This window comes from Talpa europaea (genome assembly GCF_964194135.1).
Source record: "Talpa europaea genome assembly, chromosome: 7".
Lineage (NCBI taxonomy): Eukaryota > Metazoa > Chordata > Mammalia > Eulipotyphla > Talpidae > Talpa > Talpa europaea.
In genome coordinates, this window is record NC_140074.1 from 60,686,667 (window position 1) to 60,705,685 (window position 19,019).

Here is a 19,019-nt window from a genome sequence, read left to right on the forward strand (position 1 = left end):
ACTTAACCACCTGTGCTACCAGGGAGGCCCCCATTCAAGTTTTTTATAACATACATCACATATTATTAAAGAAAGAAAAACTAGCAAAAAACATATGACAAAATAGCTGAGAATTTTAGAGAGCACATACAAATTATTCAAACCATAAAACACTTGAATTCCTGTTTTAAAAATTATCCCTTTTAACATAACTTAATATTAGATGTATGTGTGTGTGTATATATATATATATACGTATATATATAAAATTTCTGACACAATATTGCCTTTCAGTGCTATTTCACCTAAAATGGAACCAACTACTCATATACAAAGAACCTAGGCTCTTGAAACATATCTTTCTCTTAGCATGAGATATGACAAATTGCTGAAGGTGAGGGGGGTTTTCTGATAAAAGGAAACCATACTGAATTATTTTACATACAGCACTGTCTTCTAATAATTTAACTACTGTGTTGCATTTTACCATAGGGTTATATTATTTCTATTTCCAAGTTTTACCATATACATTAGAAATCATGTAACTATTAAAGTAATAAATGCTAGGTGTACATCACTAAGTGATACATGAAAACAAAGGGGAGGGAGCATAAATATATGAAACCAAGGGAAAAATGAAGGACTAGTAAGTACTAGTGTCTTTAACCTAGCATTCTATGTCTATTTCATTTTCCAGAATGGTTTTCAAGGCATTTTTTCATAACATCAGTCACCTGCAGGCTGAGTCGAGGGCTGGTCTTCACTGCTTGATTCATACCCAGTGATAGAGATGGCCAAGTTTGCCAGAGTAGAAGCTGCCATGGAGATAACTTGCCCAGGTAACTCTGCCCCTGTGAAAAGCATGTATTTTTTAAAAACTCTTTAAAGCAAATGAACAAAGTACAAAATAACTGTTGCAAATTGAAACAAATTGAAAGTCCTACATTTTCAACAGCAATAAAATAATGGTTATTACTAACTCACCAGACCAATGGTTCTTTGCCAAGGGAAAACAGTTAAGGATCAACAGGAAGTTTCTGCTAAAAATGCTGATTCCTGGACTCTGCATACCTCCCTCACTTGGGAACATCATGCTGAAGTGTATGTTAGATACTGGATAATTGAATGTGGCGTGTCATGCTTATATTTAACTTCACAAGTTAACTTTAATGCATCTCTCTGATGAAAAACACTGTCATGCCAAGTTTGTGAGCGCCCTTAATGCGGACTTTTTTAATTCTTTCCCTTTGTATTACCAAGCCTATTGCTATAAAGGGCAGTCCATACTTGGTGCTCAAAATGACAACATGCCATGGATGAATATGCAAATGTATAAATATTATGAACAACTGTACAGATAAATAAAGCACACAACTCAGCACAGGTAAAATCTACCTCCTGAAAATCTAAAAGAACGTCATTACCTTGTTTCAAGCTCTACATTACGATGTTAAGTTCCTAATAGGTAGTACCAAAGCTTAATTAGCACTAGTTCTAGACTCAAAATATTTACTGGCACCAGTGTCAACCTGCTCTGGCAGACAAGAAGACTAGCTCACACAACACCAATAGTAAAATATTGCAGAACCATAGTGCAGTATAACAATCAGGATATATCAACATAGATAAAAGATGTAAAACAGTCTGATACTGCAAGGATCTCTCCCATTGTCCTTTTTTTTAACATGTCCACACCTGCTTCCCACCATGTAAATAAATGATCAGTTTTGAGATATGAAAAGCTCACTCTTGCTACTTGATTTAAAAAAAAAAAAAAAAAACAGTAGAGTGTGCCAAGAACGTGCAGAGGGAGATAAGTTATTACAAAACCATAGACAAAGCATGATGGTAACAAAGCCTACAGTAGTTAATGGGTGAGATGTTGGAAAAGTAGCTTCAATAAGAGACAGAGTAGGCAAAGTCAACCAAGACTTGGTGATCAAAGAATAAAAGGAATTAAAGAGATAAAGTGTCAAGAATGGCACCCCAAATTTCTAGATTAGGGAAACAGTCAAAGATTCTTTACATTAGATTTTGAATTGCTCTGAGATGATGGTAGGAACAAAAATATTAGTAGGTCTAAGTTCCATAAGGTGGTGGGTTAACTGAATTTGAAATGAACCTGAGACGTAACCCATTTGGTGGGAAGATTTATACTGTCTACGAGGTAGATCCTCTGCATTCACTGAAGTGTGTTTTTGCTACTGGAGTAAAGATGGGAAGTGCCCCCATCTTCAACTATCCTGAAGACTCAGAGACTCCTCCAGTCCTTTCTCTGTTAACTGGCCCTACAAGAGATTTGAGAACTCCCCAGATTCTCTAGGAAGAATAGGGTACTGATATCACGAGCCCTGGTCTTTCACATGATTACCTGCTATATGACAGGTAGATGAAGACCTCAGGTTTCTGGGCTTTCTGGTCATTTAAAAACAATTACCAGTGTTAGGAGGAAAATGCCCATACTTCTCAGGTTGGGTGCCTAGGATATCAAAGGTACATCTGATGCTTACTTCCCTAGCTTTTGAAGTCATGCTTCTCATATGTAGAGTAAACCAGACTCTGAGTCAAAGTTTCTTCATCTGAAAAATAAGTATAATGCCCTTCTCAGTGGATTACTAAATAAATTAAACAAGAGAGCATGTTTAAAGAGTCTAACTAGGCTTTACCTAGCTAACTCAAGTAATGCTACTGTTCTTTTCTCATAGAACACACACTGAACACAAAGACACTTATAACCCAGGGTACTACCATGTGAGATTTCAGGGACCCAGGTGGCAGAGAAGCAAGTCCCACAGCTGCGGTGAGCCCATAGCACCAACAAGGAAGACTGAAAGAGGTCACAAGTACAATCAAATGCCAGAAGGATCAGCAGGCAATACTTTTCCATGGTGGTTGATGCTTGTTCAAAGAGCCCAGTGAAAGCAAAGAACACCAGGTTGAGAGTCAAGGACCCACGTTTAAATCTTAGCTTCACCTATAAAATGCCTTCATCTGTAAATTAAGGGTTTTGTGGATATTTTTGTTTTGTTTGTGGATTATCTCAGGGTTTCAGGAAATACCAAATAGGGGCTCCCAGGGACTAAGAATATACCACTGAGTATGGCCATGGGGTTCAGAAGAAACTGTTGAAACTAACTCAACAATGAAGCACAAGAAGAGTTTTCTGGGTGTAGGAACTAAATAAACTCATGTTTTCCATTCTGATGAAATTCAAAGGATTAACTGTGTGAGTCCAGTAAACCATCGATCATAAAAGCTCCCACAGCAGCAAAAGATTCAAAGTTCAAAAGACACACAGATGTCTACACAGGTGACTAGGACCCAAGAGCAAGACCTACTGGGCACAAGGAAGCGACACATGCACAGTGCTGCTCAGGACAGAGAGCCCTGCTGCACCCTGCAGTATCACAGTGACACCTACAGGAAAGAACTGACAGTGAACAACAGGAAGAGGTGGTCTCAACAGGGATGACATGATTTGAGTTCTGATGCCTAAAACAAACAAGGTTCTAAGGGCAAGAGGGGGAAAAAGTTAAGAAATTTAGAAAAAATGTTTAAAAGATTTATGATCAGGGTAATCTAAACTGTAAGTCCACAAAAAGGATTCTAGATCAAAAATAACTTATCCCAAAACTGGCTGTTATGAAGTAAATGAAAAAGGAAAAACCAACATTTCCAAATCTGCTCTCAATATTTATTGTGTCCCTAGGATTCCCTTATTCAGGAATACAAGACCCAAATTATGTGGCTCGCAAGCTAACACACCACTGTCATGATTTATGGCTAATAATAATCACACATTGTCTTTCTTTTTCCCCAAGCTCAAAACTTGGTATTAGAATTGTGTTCAGAGGTCCACACAAGAGAAAACTCACCTGAAATCTCTGGTCTAGAACTGCATTACTCATTTACTTGTTATAAAGCACTTACTTAGGCACAAAAGCAGTCAAAAGGAGAAAACTGGCCTGGAGTTAAGGGTGAGGGGTAAGCAGAGCTTTCTCAATCACTTCCTATAGTAGTTGCCAAAAACAGGATGTTTAGGTCTTCTGATCTGATACGTGACCACAGAATCTAACTGACTGTCACCAGGAAAACCAACTGAGCAAAGAAAACTTAGGAAGATAATAAAAAGCTGACATAAAATATTTCCTTTTTTCCAATCAGAGAGATAAGTAATTAAGGTTTCTGTATTTCAGGTATTGTAAAATTTTAAATAAATACGTATGAAGAATGGTGTCTTAAAATTGTCAGACATTACTTGACTACTAAATAAAATAATAAAGAACGACTTAATGAAAAAAAATCCTTAAGATAGCTGTGTGAATATACCAGGGTGCCACCGATAATCTTGATTAGCATAAAATAAAGATGTTAAAAGTAACACAGAGGATATTTACTGATACAGAAAGTTGCTTGTGACATAATTAAGTTAAAAGTGTGGGTTAAAAAAGGGAATATTCACTATGATTCAGTATTTTTGTTCTTTGTTTTAAAAACTTTGAAGGCATAAAAACCATTAGTAATGTTTTGGTATAATTTGTGGGTTGTGAGATTTTGAGTGATTTTATTTTCTTATTTTTGTTTCTCTGAAAAAAATTTTTTTCTGGCGTAGAAGAACTGGGGTGTAGGGTGGAGGTGCAGGGGGTAAGAGGAGTCACGAGAGGCAGAGTGGGGCGCAGAACAAGCAGATCTACTGAAATGCACTGCTGAGGGGAGCAGCAGGTGAGGGAGGAGAGGTCTGCTGCACAATATATGGGTTAGCTCCCTGGCTGGGGATTGAACTTAAGCTGTGCAGGTGATAGCGTTGAAACTTAGCCCCTAGGCCAGCAGGGAGGCCCCTGTTTCTCTGAATTTTCTAGCTGTCACAAACTAATAGTTGAGAAAATAATTCCTTTTAAAAATGTGCTGGAATTTTAATTTATTCTTTGAGTTTATGTATAATCATCAGAAAGAAGCAAGGGAACAAACAAAAGTCACTGCAGAAACTACCTGATGCCTCTCCAGTCCAGTCATAGCTGTTTGCACATAGCCAGTTAACACTAAATCCAGTCTGATGATCTAAGGATCATTACTAAATCTGCTACAGTTCCACTATACCCCCAAACCTTACAATTCTCTAGAAACATGTATGTTGAACAATCTGTTCTGGATATAGGTCACTTGCAACCAATGTCCCTCAAAATAATCTACAATAAAACCTTTTAAAAAACACAATGTATTCAAAATTGTACTACAAGTTCTAGACACAGCAATCAGGAAAGAAGAAATAAAAAGCACCCATTTTAGAAAAGAAGTAAAACTATGTCTATCCTCAGATGACATGAACATATACATAAAAAACCCTAAAGAGTCCACAAAAAACCTACTACAGCTAATAAACAAATACAACAAACTTGCAGTATACAAAATCAATAGGGGTAAAAATTCACAACCTTGGATTTGGCAATGATTGGTAAGATAAGATAACAAAAGCACCAATAACAAAAACCTGGAAAAAAATCACAAACACGTGGAAATCAAAGAGCACACTTCTAATTAACCAACGTGTCAAAGAAGTCAAAAGGAAAATCAAACAGTATCTTTACTCAAATAAAACTAGAAACATGCGTAAAAATTTATGGGATGCAAAAAACGTTCTATGAAGGCAGTTTAGAGCAATAAACGCTTGTCAGAGATCTCAAATAACCTAACTTTACAGTTAGCTACCTAGTAAGGACAGGGTTTCCTTTGGGTCTGATGAATGTCTTAGAACTTGATGGAAATAACGGTTGCACAACACAGCAAATGTATTAAATGTCACTTTAAAATGGTTAGTGGTTAATTTTATGTTATATGACATACTTCAATTTTAAAAAAGCAAAAACGTAAGTAGGGCATGGTTTATCAACCTAAAATATTTTAAATAATTTATTTTCTTTTCAAAAAATGTCAGATTTTTAAACTGCATTAAAACCATTTCACTATAACATGTTTTTAAAATAAATTTACTCTCCAAAATGATTCAAGAGTAATATTAATAGAATGCCCTATTTCTTACCAGGAGGCTCTTTTCCATTCTGTTTTTCATAGAGGGTGCCCACAGATATCAGGAAAACAATAACCAGGAATACTGGAATTCTCCATGAGCCAGCCAGGGATGCTGCAAATTATTAAAAGTCATTAACATTTTTAGTGAAATAAAAACTTGTCTTTAAAAGACTTGGTTTAGTAGCTTGACAGAAAAATTTGGCATACATGTTAACAGCAAAATTGTTTCACAGGGGGGAAAAAAAAAATCACTGAACCAGATGAAGCCCTATTCTCAAGAGATCCCTGGTCTACAGGATTGGACATGTGCCAGCCTACCTTTAAGGGGTTTGGATCACTTAAGGAATCCATTCTAAAGCACATGCAGGGTATAAAACCATACTACTCAACCACCCCCTAAGGTCCCATTTAGCCCCAGAATGACCTGGGTCAGGCATAAACTTGATTTCCTGAAAATGCTACTGGGTGCGAACTCTCTCAAGAAAGGAGGCAATGACCCAAAGGACAGGCAGGATGTCCTTTAGTCTGTGATGCAAAAAGCATGCTAACAAGTGGCCAAGGATAAGTTGCCTCCTCATGGCAATTTGCAGTCCCCAGAATTCTTCTAGGGTCTCATGGACATAGCTGCCTGCTTCCCTCCTCTGCCTGCCCCAATTTCAAAATGAGTCACATCAGACATTAAGATATCTTGCTGATAATAACTCCAACATTCCAAGTGAACAAAATGAGAGCAACACTTTGTTCAACATCAGACTCTATGCAGAGACATATGTTCAATCAGTTCTGCTTTTTATTTTAAATAACATGCAGCTCTAAAAATGACTTCAGGGCAGATCTCCTGCCCACCTGTGTCTAAGCAAGCATCTCTTTCTTAAACCTACCACTTCTCAACACAGTTCTCCTGCCCAGCTGTGACATTACAGGTGTTTCTTTTCATAACCCTGTCCCTTTCAGAGGAAGTTCTTTCTGCCAGCTTTTGTCTGTGCAAGTGTCCTTTACTTTCGTTCTTTTTTTAAAATAATAAACCTGCCCTTTTGGAGGCGAAAATAAAATTAATTAATTAATTAATTATAATTACTTTAAATAGGCTATCTACTGCTTTGAGTTACTGAATTTTATTTTTTAATTAGAACTTAATGTTGCCATAGACTTAGTTCTGGAGAAAAAAGGTCCCTGAAAAATCACTACAACATCCAAGCAACCACTTGGCTAACAGTGAAGTCCCAAGGGACAGGCAACTCATTATTTTGAGCAGCTGACACTTAGGATCCTTATGGTGAGCAGAGATTGGTCTCTGAAACTAGTCATTGCTCTGCCCTCTCTCCCTCCTGGCTATAGAGATCTGTTTAAATCACTGTTTTCACAGGACAGCGCTTCAAATACTAGAAACAGGTTTCCATGTTTCCTTCCCTTCACCTCCTCCTTGGTCCAGTAGCCCTTCTATTATCCAGGGTGATCATCTCTAGGTTCTTTAACATTTCTCACACAGAGTCTTGGACCCTTCTCACTATTCTTGACTGTTCATCTATACCCTCAAGTGAGACACTCAGAACTGGCCACAATAATCTACTTTTTAAGATATATACCTATTTTAAAGGACCTTTTGAAAATGAACATCCAATGTAATTAAAAGATAGACATGTTAAAGCAAAGCATTTTCATGAAAGATTAATGCAGAACATTTTCTGAAGATTATTTTAAAGAATTAAAAATGCAACATGTAACGCTTCCATTTACATGGTCAGCCTTTGCTGACCTTAAGCTAGACTTAGAAAATGGAACCCACCTAAATGAAAAAGCAATATAATCCAGACAGGAATTGAAACTGCTCTCAAGTAGCGTTCAGTGCTTGCATTCCACTTGAATGAAACAGTCAACACATAGCCAACTACCAACGTCCAGATCTTAAATGAAATATAGACACAATTTTAAGACATACATACACATGAAAGTAAACCTACAATTTGTACAAAAACTGTATCTAGATAGCCTCAGAGCTCTGGGTACAGTACACTTGGTACAGTGCTAAAAGGACTGTGGCTAGGTTTTCCGCCTCTCTTTAGATAAATCAGTTTTGAAATAAGCAGGCATTTGAAATCACCTGTAGTAAAAACTATTAAATAACTACTTAACAAAAATACATAAATACAGTTTTATGTTATATTTAAATTCAAAAACTATTGCATGCATAAAAATAGTATGATAAAATATTCAATTTATAAGCCAAGAACTTAAATTAAGAGCTTAATCTTGTGGGATTCTTAGTTTTTTTTTTTCCTATAGCTTAATTTCTAGAAGAGAAACAAATAGAAAAAAAAAAGGAAAGTTTTCCAAAAAGAATCAGGTTAAACGATTCCATTACAGCCTATGAAATATTCTTGTTACCACAAAAAGAACTGTGTAGAAGCTAGAAAGAAGGCAGCCAGTTGAAGTGTGATCCTCCTGAAATAATTTAGGCAACAGATGGTTAGAATCTAGTCCAGTTATATGCACAGCTGAAGAAGTACAGCTGAAAAAAAAAAAAAATGCTACCAGTAGATAAAACAGCAAATCTGGAGAACTGGCCAGGGACCCCTCCTCAGTTCTCCCCACACTAGAACTAAATGACTCTAGCAAAGCATTGAGAGAGACTGAAAAAGCCTTCACAGGAACTCTCCAAGTAGCTCAGATTTAACAGAACATTTGCAAAAGAAGGAAGAAATACTTAATTCAGAACAAATGTGAGCACCAAGAATTTATTTTAAAAATCTGAACCCTGAAAAAAAAGCCAAATTTAAACCAAAAAAAAAAAAAGAGAGAGAGAATTTTAAACACTAACCACTAACTCCAAGAATGAAGAAAAAGAATTGACAAGGTTACTACAAAAGACGGAAAAACTACCTCTTATTTTATTTTGATCTTATCTCTCAATAAAAATAGTCTTCAGGTCTTCACAGTTGTTTATAGCACCTGATCTGAGAATTCACTTTTGGAAACTAACTAAATAATGATAAATGCTAAAAAAAAAAGTTAAACGTAAAGAAGCTTATTAAGTGCAATTTAGATTAATGGTAAGTTGACCACCTAAAAGTTCAACAACTGAGAAATGGTTTAGTGATACATGATTCACTCAATAAAATGTTATGTAACCACTAAAAAGATTTTTTTAAATCAAAGACTGCATAATTTAAAATATACTGAATAGATCATTAAGGAAAAGCAAAAAACAGAAACACGTATAGGATTCCGTCTACCAAAAGATGGGGGAAAGGAAATGCCCTAAGAAGTTGGTGGTTGTATTTGGGTGGTAAGATTTTGTTTTTCCCTTTATTTGTTTCTATATTTTCCAAATTGCCTTAATGAGCACTAATTTTTCTTAAACTTTTTATTTAGATGTTTATTTTACAACGCCATATAGGTTTCAGGTATACAGTTTCTAACCTCAGTTCTATCACACCACACCCACCACCAAATGTCCAGTCACCATCCACCACAATTAATTGGGGGCAATAATTCTTTTATAATGAAAAGAATATTAAAATAATCTTCTTCAAGTAACTCTAGTAAATGAAATATTAAGGAGAGCTTAAGACCTAGGCATAAGACTATAGTTGCTTCAGAGAAGTTCAAGCTTATCGAACCACACTGGGAATTCTGTGGGATTTCAAAATAGTTTTGCATTAACAATAAAGTTGGGAATTCATTGTTAATTCTGGGAATTCAAAATACTTGCTATATAACAATAAAATTCAGAACAAGATCTGAGTATAATAAAGGTACATTTTTATAACACTATGGGCCAGCCCTATTCCATCACTTCATATTTATGAAGTCACTTAACTCCTATAGCTCCAGGAAATAAGTACTACTGTCCTGCACATTTTACAGATGACAAAATAGACTTCAGGGATGTGACCTGCCCAGGGTCACACACAGTTAATAAGTCACAGACCCAGGATTAGAACTCAGGAATCTGGCTCCAGGTTATGCTTTCTTTACTATAAGGAAAAACGCTTTCAGTACTATAAAAAGAAAAGAAAAAAAAAAGGCAAAGCTGCTCTACTATTCATAAAGGAAAATAGTCAATTTTGGCAACTACAAATTGTTGAAATAAAAAAGGGTCCTCAGCAAGTGGATGGTCTTTGGTGCTATACCACACAGGGTATAGACCCACCCTCCTAAAAGTAACAACAGTAAATTTAGGTGAAAAGACTAGAAGGAAGGAGGCCTCCCTGGTGGCGCAGCAGTTGAGTGCTGGGTTGCGAAGCTGCCAGCAGCCTCTGCAGCGCCAGTTCAATATCCAGCCACCGGGCGAGTGTCTCACGTGGCGTGCAGACCTCTCCTGCCGCCGCTGCTCTCCTCAGCAGTGTACTTCATCAGTCTGCCTGCTCTGCTCTCCCCTCTGGCTCTGGTGAATTCTCTCACCCTCCGGCTTTTCTGACTGTACCCAGTGCGCGTATAAATAAATAAATAAATCTTTAAAAAAAAAAAAGAAGAAGACTAGAAGGAAGGCATACTAACCAGACTTGTAGAATATACAAAATTGGGAAGTCAATAAAAATTGAGATTTTTAAAAAGCCACTCAAAAAGATACCCTGAAGCTAGAATAATGAGCTAATTCAAGTAAGAGTAAATGTAATAGAGAAAATGCAAAGTTCTGCTTTCAGGTTCAGAATTTAACTGCAGAATGAAGACATATAAGGTACTTTTCAGTTCAGTATGAATCAAGAGTAGATTAACTGGTGTGAGCGTCTACTATTAACAGTACAGTACTATTATCAGGGAAAGGGATTACTTCACTGAATACTGCACCAACAAATCACATCAGCAATAAAATCCAGAAAGGGAAATTACAACATAGGAGATAAAGGTGTAGCAGGGGAAAAACAACTTCCCTTAGTAAAGAAAAGGAAATATGTAGATTAGATAGCCATCTTCAAATAGTTGGGAAATGTCATCTGGGAAGAAAAGACTTTATTTTCTGTGATTCCATGGATAGAAATAATAGGTGGAAATTAGGAAGTAGCACATTTCATGTCAATGTGAGAATAAACTCTCTAACAATGATACACTTTTCGAACAAATCATAGTCTTCTATAGAATAAATTACCATCACTAAAGTGTCTGAGCAACGATACAATGATAAATGAAAGAGCAAGGTGCAGAATTATATACACACATACATATGTGTCTTAAAAAACAAAAACTGTAATATTCACATAGGCATAGAAACAAATTCAGAAGGCTATTTATCTGTTAACAATAATAAATACCAATATGTGGCAGAGCCAACCATTCCCTTTCACCATAGAAACTCTTTCTTACATTGTTTAAACTGTGATTTATATAAACATGTTTTACTCAAATTGTTTTAATTTCTAAATATTCTTTAGAACAACTTACTAAAAATAAGTTATTTGTGCATTAAATTTTATACCTAATTTCTAATATGAATTCCTAAAAGTATGTCCTTAGCAGCATGATTTCTGTCTATCTCAGAGCGTAAGTTTCATTTCTAAGCAACCTGTTCAAGAATAAATTTTTTTCTAGGCATAAACCAATGAGCCACAGTTCACAAACAAGAGGGCATACTTTTCCAAATTTATTTCTTCAAAACAATGTTTCCTTTTCAAAAATATACATTCAGGGCCTCCCCGGTGGCCCAGCGGTTGAGCACTGCACTGTGAAGCTGCCCGCAGCCTCTGCAGCGCCAGTTCCATCCCCAGGCGCCGGCCAGGGTCCCACATGGTGGCGCGCAGACCTCTCCTGTTGCACCGCTGCTCCCCTCAGCAGTGTCCTCCATCTGTCTGCCTGTTCTGCTCCCTGCTCTGGTGAATTCTCTCACCCTCCTGAGCTTCTGTCTGTACCCAGTGCTTGCATAAATAAATCAATCTTTAAAAAAAAATTTATATACATTCAACACTCATTTTCAAGCACCACTGTATACTAGATGCTCTTTAAGATGCTGCATAAAAACTGGCAACGTTTAGCACTACAAGCAAATACATAACATTTTCCTTTCATTAAGACATATATTTTTCTGATTAAATACTATGATTAAATACTAAATTCATAAAACCTAAGTAGGCTTTGCCTTTTAGACTGTTCTATTTATTACCATTTGGGAATTAGTCTGAAAAACAATTGCCTTGCTTCTGTTGCATACTTCTGCAACATAGTTTCCTATGTCTTTTACAGAGAGACTATAGGAGTAGACTTCTTGCCAAGTTCTGGAGCCACAGCCCTGGCCCCAACCAGTGTTTGCATCAGGTACTTTCTTCCCCTCTAAGACAGCTTTTGAATTCTGTTCTCTTTATGGTATGGCAACTTAGAATCAAGAATCTTTTACTTTAAAAAGCTTTTAACTGGATGCTCTGGTTTATCTTCAAGTGGTATAAATCTTTTGCCTTTTAAAAAATCTTTAACTGGCAAAGAAACTAAACACTGGGCTCTCCTTACTGCTGCCAGTGCAAAAGCATATCCAGGAAAAGGTTCACAAGTGGTCTGGCTGGCTCTTAAGGTGCTTAAGAGTCTTGCTGGCAATACTGCCAAACTCTTGGGATCCATAAATATGAACATTAAGTAACATTAGAAGTCATCCAAGTTCACCCCTCACTTAGCAGCACACTGTGGTTGAGTAGCCTGGAGGAGGGTCCTGGTGTGTCCAAGGTCTCAAAGTACTCTTGGAATTAGTTTACAACTTACGCTCTTCTCATCTTTCATCCACTCTTCTTTCCACCTATGCTTCTTTATAAATAAAATGGAGAAAATAAGTCTATTACCATTGCAAACTGTGAATGGTCTTTGAATTTTCTAACAAGTCAACAAGGGAAGGAAATAAAACTCCCAGCCAAGAAAAATGAAGGGGGAAAGGGTTAGCTTTTCAGTTTTAAGTTGACAACCCTACCACAGGAGGAGTCGCCAGAACTCTTAAGAACTGAGTGACATGAGTGCATCGTTGGTACAACAGATGACATTTTTTAAAAGTATTTAGAAATCAACTACTAAGTGAGTAGAATATTTTAAAATGTTTTGAACTGTTTAAAAAGGATTATTTGTACCATAGATGCTTCATCTTTCACTTGTAAGTAGAACGGTGTTAGAAGAATGGAATTAAGGAAAAGAACTAGGAGACTGACATAACCCAAGAAATTGAGGTGAGGAGGAACTGGACTGGCAAAGTATACTGGTAACAAGGGAAAATACAGTACTGAAAACACTACCGAGGAAAACCAGACAGCACTTGGAAGTAACTGAACAGGTGTGATTAGTCCAATTCTGATCTTCTTCTGTTTCCTAATAACTAAAATTGATTTATATTAAAAATTAAATTTAAAAAAATTAAACACAACACACTGAGGGGGAAACTTTTTGAAATCCTTATTGAAGATTAATACTACAGAGTTGGAGAACAAAGCGACTTCAACCGCTAAGTCCACTGAACACCATTTACCAATAGAATGAACAGATCAGTCTCTAAAACAGCCTTCTCATCTATGAAATCCTCCCACCTACATCACAGGATTGTTGCCAATGAAATAACATGCATGAAAGTGCCTAATATAGTGCCTCAAAAACTGGATCTCAAAGGTATGGATTGTCAGTTCTCCAAAATGTAGATTTGCTTAAATGTGACTGTGTAAACGTGACTTTTCTCTTGCCTCTCTTTACAAGTTGTCCGGGAAGCATAGAGTATTTTTCTGTAATAGGCAGTGTGCTTGGAATCACAAAAACCAAACCCGCTATGAACTATATAAGACAGAAAAGTAGAGTGTGGCCCCCTGCCTGGTTACACGACCTACTCTCACTTCCCGTCAGGCCTTAATAAGCACTTCTGGTTGAGGGCTAAGGACTCAACTCTACTTCCCAGGTACACCTCACCCTCATGCAACCACTCACACCCCCGCCCCCCTCCAGTGTTGCTTCAAGAAAATACAACCGCAGGCCTTGCTTTCCTCAAACTCACATCAACTTCTGGGACCTACTCTTTCAATTTATCCTCTCGGCCTCTCCCTACTCACATGGAATTAATTCATACTGTCTCTTATAATGAGTTCTTCACCCCTCCTCTTCTGCCTTGCCCCTTCCCTTAACAAACAGCTATTTCAAGCCTTTTTAAAATTATTAATTGGCTTGCCCTCCTCCACACCCCTTCTAGCCTATTATCTTGGTCCTTTTATTCTGCTCATCTACTATCCATGCAACGGTAATTAATTAAGTAAAATACAGAGATGAGCTTTGAATCCAAAGCTACATACACTGAGTTGCCGTAGGAACTTCTTCACAAGGACTGGTTTCCCCATCTCTTTCCACTGAGAGTAAATGACAGAAATGCCCTGCTTTCCACTAATTATGACAATTTTACCATGTATTCAACTTCTTATTCTAGCATGAAACTTCGCAATTCATATAATTAGGCCATTCTTATCTAATTTTCTACAATTTAGTGGCTATTCTACTTGGTCTTACCTACAACAATTTACAATAAATTGTAGTATCAACAGTCAAAAATGTTAGCAGAATCTATGTGTCTGAATCTGACAAGACTAAATTTCTTGAGAACAGGAATCAAGTCTTTATATATATATTTCTTAGCCAACATTCAATCAATTCAAACAAATTGTGAAACAAAAAAGTAAAGGAAGAGCATCACTGAACTAGAACTCCACAAATGTGGGCAGTGGATTTGTTCACAAGCTGTGTGACGTTAGGACAATCATGTTCCCTGGGCTTCGGGAACTTCTTCTGAAGACTGGTGGGGATCTGACAGTTGTAGGATTACTTCCACCTGACAATCCAACAAGCTCTATGAGTTGAAAAAGGGCTGTTCCATATCCATCCTATCAAAATTGAAAAAGCTCAGACTCTTGGAGGCTAAGGCTTCTGTCTGACCACTAGCTGTCCCACATGCAGGCAGCATGCCAAAATAATGGCTGAGGTGCTCCCCTAAACCCTGCCATAAGTTGCTAGCCCAAAATTACTGGGTAATGATTTTATCTGTTAGTCCACTCGATGAGAATATGCTCACCTATGGTTATATGCCCTTTAAGACAACCTGTATCTTACTCATTTTTCAAATCCCTCACCATCCAGTACCTAGCAACATAATCAATATTTAACTTTGAGAGGTGGTATTGATAAAACAAAATGAGACAGGAGTCTGACACCAATCATCGCTCTACTACTATCAGCAGGCCAAGTCAAAGCCCTGCTTGACAGATATGGGGAATTATTTTGCAAGTTAATGATGTCAAAGTGTGTGGAACTTTATTTCACTGACAGAAGTGAATAAAGTTTGTATTTTATTTATTTTTTAACAGAAAAGAACTTTAATAGAATTAGTGTACAACAGAGGATAATAGTTTTCTAATGAAACACCCAAAGTTACCTATCCCTTCCTGTGTAAATGCCCAGCCAAACACGGTTGGCACAAAGTCGGGCAACTGAGTCTTGAAAACTTGCCACAAATGTACAGCACCTACTGGCAGGGTAAAATTATTTTTTTTAGAAGATTTATTTATTTATACAAGAACTGGGGTACAGGTCACAGGTGCGGGACGGTGAGTAAATTCACCAGAGAGAGCTGGGAGCAGAACAGAGGAAGGGACCAAAAACACTGCTGAGGGGAGCAGCGGGCAAGGCAGGAGAGGTCTGCCGCGCCATGTGGGTTTCTCCCTGACCAGCTAGTAATGGAACCAGCGCTGCAGAGTCTGCTGACAGCTTCACAGCACAACGCTCAACACGCTGCACCACCGGGGATGCCCGTAAAATTATTTTAAAATGGTACTATTTATTGATGAATTACCATGCATTAAATATCTGCTTGTTTGTAACAGTCCCCAAGTATTTAGATAATTACGGTAAAGTTTCGTCCGAGTTAAAAATGTGTCACTAAATTATCTCTGAAATTCCTTCCAATTCAAAAGTTCCCCGATTTCTAAGAATAAGTTCAGGGTCAATTCCAACAATCACAGACCTACCTCTCCTTTAGGTAGCCTGCTGAAGTAATCTGGAGATGTGCTGTGTACAGCAGTCCAGCACAACATAAGCAGTTCCCCCCCGCAAAAAAAAAAAAAAAAGCTGTAAGTGGGAGGGTGTTCAGCACCCGGTGCTTGCTCAGAGAATATCGAAATCACCTAAACTTAAAGTGGCAGCACCAACCAGGCAGAAAACTTTGTTTCAAGACTTGAGAAACTGAGGTCAATCTGTCCCCTCTGTCCCTAACTAGCCCTAGTCTGTTAAGAAGTCACCTCCTCTCTATGGAGGCTGATAGATTGGAGTAGAACCTCGCAGGTCCCTTCCAGCTCGGAATTCCACAAGTCCCAAGCGAGCAGAAGTCAGGAATACCCCTTCCACCAGGAGTAACTCCAGTCCTCCAGCCAGGGCTCCGGAGCCCCGTACCTGCAAAGCGGAACAAGAGCTTCCCGGCCAGAGAAGGCGACCCCATAAGGTCTATCAGGAAGCAGGCGAGGAGCCGAGACTGCTGTAACCCACACCCACCCTCTCTCAGGTGGGAGGAGGGAAGGGCGCCAAGTTGCCCAGGTGCGTGGGAAGGACCGCGGAGACGGGACCCTGCCGCGTAGGTGTGGCCTTTTACTCGCCCTCGCCCCGGGAGAAGGAGCTGCGGGGCTGCACCCCCATCGACCGAGGAGTGCGGTGAAGGCGGGCACGGCGTGCCCGCAGGGTCCCGGAGGCCCGCGGGCGCTCACTCACCCACAGGCTGCTGAAGTAGTCCAGGCCGCGGCAGATGAGGGCGCCCACGTACGCCAGCAGCACCTGGATGCCCAGGTAGCTGCCGATGCTGTAGAGGCCGTAGAGGAGCGGGCCGCCGGCGCCCAGCAGCAGCAGCAGGCGGCGGCGGCGCAGCGCCTGCTCGCCCAGGGCCTCCACGCCGTAGTCGGCGAAGCAGAGCGGCAGGAGCAGCGCCGCCAGCACGATGGGCGTGTGCGCGCGGTGCAGGCGCTGCAGCCAGTGGCGGCCCCGGCGCGTCAGCGAGCTCTTGAAGGGGTGCAGGAAGGTGCCGCACAGCACTGCCCACAGCAGCGGCCGCAGGAAGGCCTCCAGGATGAAGTAGACGAGCACCGCGGCGCCGCAGCACAGGCACACGAACAGCACCGCCCCGGTGTTGTAGAAGGCCTGCTTGATGGGCTTGTCGAAGCGCAGCGCCAGCACCGCCGCCCGCGGGGTCTCGCCGCCGCCCCCGCCGCCCCCCGCCCCCGGCCCGACAGCGCGCGGGGCCCGCGGCGCCCGGCTCGGGGAGCCCGGAGGACTGGGCGCCCCGGCAGAGCCACCGCCGCCGTCGTCGGCCATGGTGCTTCTGGCGCCGCCGCCAAGAGGCGGTTCTGAGGGCGCCGGGCGAGACGCGGGGCGCGCTGCATTGTGGGAGTTGTAGTTCTTAGCTGGCCGCCGCGCGCTGAGAGGACTTTGAGGAACTACAACTTCCAGAGAGCATTAGGCGAGTCCTTCATCCCCGGGCTCCCTTCTTTATTGGTTCCTGCAGACTCCAGGTAACAGGTTTCTGGGCTCAATGTCTTGCAGGAGGCCGGGGGGAAAAAGTTTCTTTCACCTCTTGGTTAAAGTAAGCTTTTCGGAAGGCGAAATCCTGAAAGAGCTACTGCCTTCACCGACTGAAAACTCAAGCTGCACGCTAGAATCCCGTGGGGGACTACGCATGAAAGGCCGACTCCTAGGTTCCTTTTTATTTATTTTTTACTTTTTTTTAAAGATTTATTTATTTATGCATACAAGAGCTGGGGTACAGGCCAGAGATGCGGGTGTGTGTGTGTGAGAGAGAGAGAGAGAATTCACCAGACACAGAGTGGGGAGCAGAACAGGCAGACTGACTGAAACACACCAATGAGGGGAGCAGCGGGTGAGACAGGCGAGGTCTGCCATGCCATGTGGGTAGCTCCCTGGCCTGCAGGGGCTGGAACTCGCGCTGCAGAGGCTGCTGATTGCTTCATAGTGCGGTGCTTAACCCTTTGGCCACCAGGGAGCCCATGTTCATTTTTATTGATTTATTTCTTTACTTTTTTTTTTTTAATTTATTCAAGAGCCGGGGCACAGGCCAGATGCGTAGGAGGGTGAGAGGATTCACCAGAGACAGAGCGGGAATCAGAACAGAAAGACGAAATAAACTGCTGAGGGTAGCAGCAGGCGAGACAGGAGACAGGAGAGGTCTGCTCGCCATTGGGTTGCACCGAGGAAGGCCGGGATAGAACCGGCACTGCAGAGGCTGCGGACAGCTAGCTCACAGTGCTGCGGTCAACCGCCTGCGCCACCAGGGAGGCCCTTTTGATTTATTTCGTAAACACTCAAAGTGTTTGCACTGGGATATTTTAAATAGATTACCCAATGGCAGATCCTGTTCTAACTGCCTAGTTGTATTAACTTATTTAATTCCGAGAACAACCTACAACGAAGATGGTGTTACTGTCCTCATTTTATAAAGAGGAAAACTGAGGCACAAAGAAGTTAAATACCTTGCCAACGTTGTAACTAGTAAGTGGCAGACCATTCAAACTAAAGAGCGTGGCATCTAAGTCTATACTCTTACCTACTATGTTAATTCTGACAAGGGATCCCATGACAATTTTTAAAGTTCCTCACACGACTGTAATGTATACCCACTGTGTGTATTCATATCTGGGGCAAGTGTGGGTGTGGGAGCAATCTAAAATCCTGAAAGAGCTCTAGATCAGAGTTTCAAGCTGCTCATTTCTTTTTGATACCTGGGGTCAGGTCAATTAAGCCCCCAAAAGCCATTTCCTCTCTGTCAATGGGAACGATAAAAATAGAAGCCCTTGTCTCAGGGTTCTGAGAAAAAGAGGAAGTTCTGGAGCAATGCAAAGTCCTTCTGTTCTCCTGTTGGAAAGGTCCGGGATTCACACCTACTATTCCTAATATATCTGAAACAACATAAGGAGGAGGAGGAGGAGGCAAGAAGAGAAAGAAAGAAAGTCACAGGCAGGCAAGTAAAAAAGAACAAATGAGAGAGAAAGAGACTTTATTTAGTACTCAGTGTGTTTATGCTT

The 19,019-nt window shown here is 40.2% G+C and overlaps 1 protein-coding gene across 2 annotated transcripts in view; it reads right to left on the reverse strand.

Annotated features, from left to right (window-relative positions):
• The window catches only part of TMEM245 (transmembrane protein 245), a gene marked incomplete at its 5' end in the record, with an annotated part of 65,707 nt that extends 48,412 nt beyond the window's left edge, over positions 1-17,295 (reverse strand). For both annotated transcript variants that reach the window (XM_084236793.1, XM_084236792.1), the window contains 4 exons: positions 714-830; positions 6,017-6,118; positions 7,793-7,910; positions 16,699-17,295. In XM_084236793.1, the coding sequence (XP_084092919.1) occupies positions 714-830; positions 6,017-6,118; positions 7,793-7,910; positions 16,699-17,295 (934 nt within the window). The remainder of the gene's footprint in view (positions 1-713; positions 831-6,016; positions 6,119-7,792; positions 7,911-16,698) is intronic.
• Between the last annotated feature and the right edge of the window lie 1,724 nt (positions 17,296-19,019).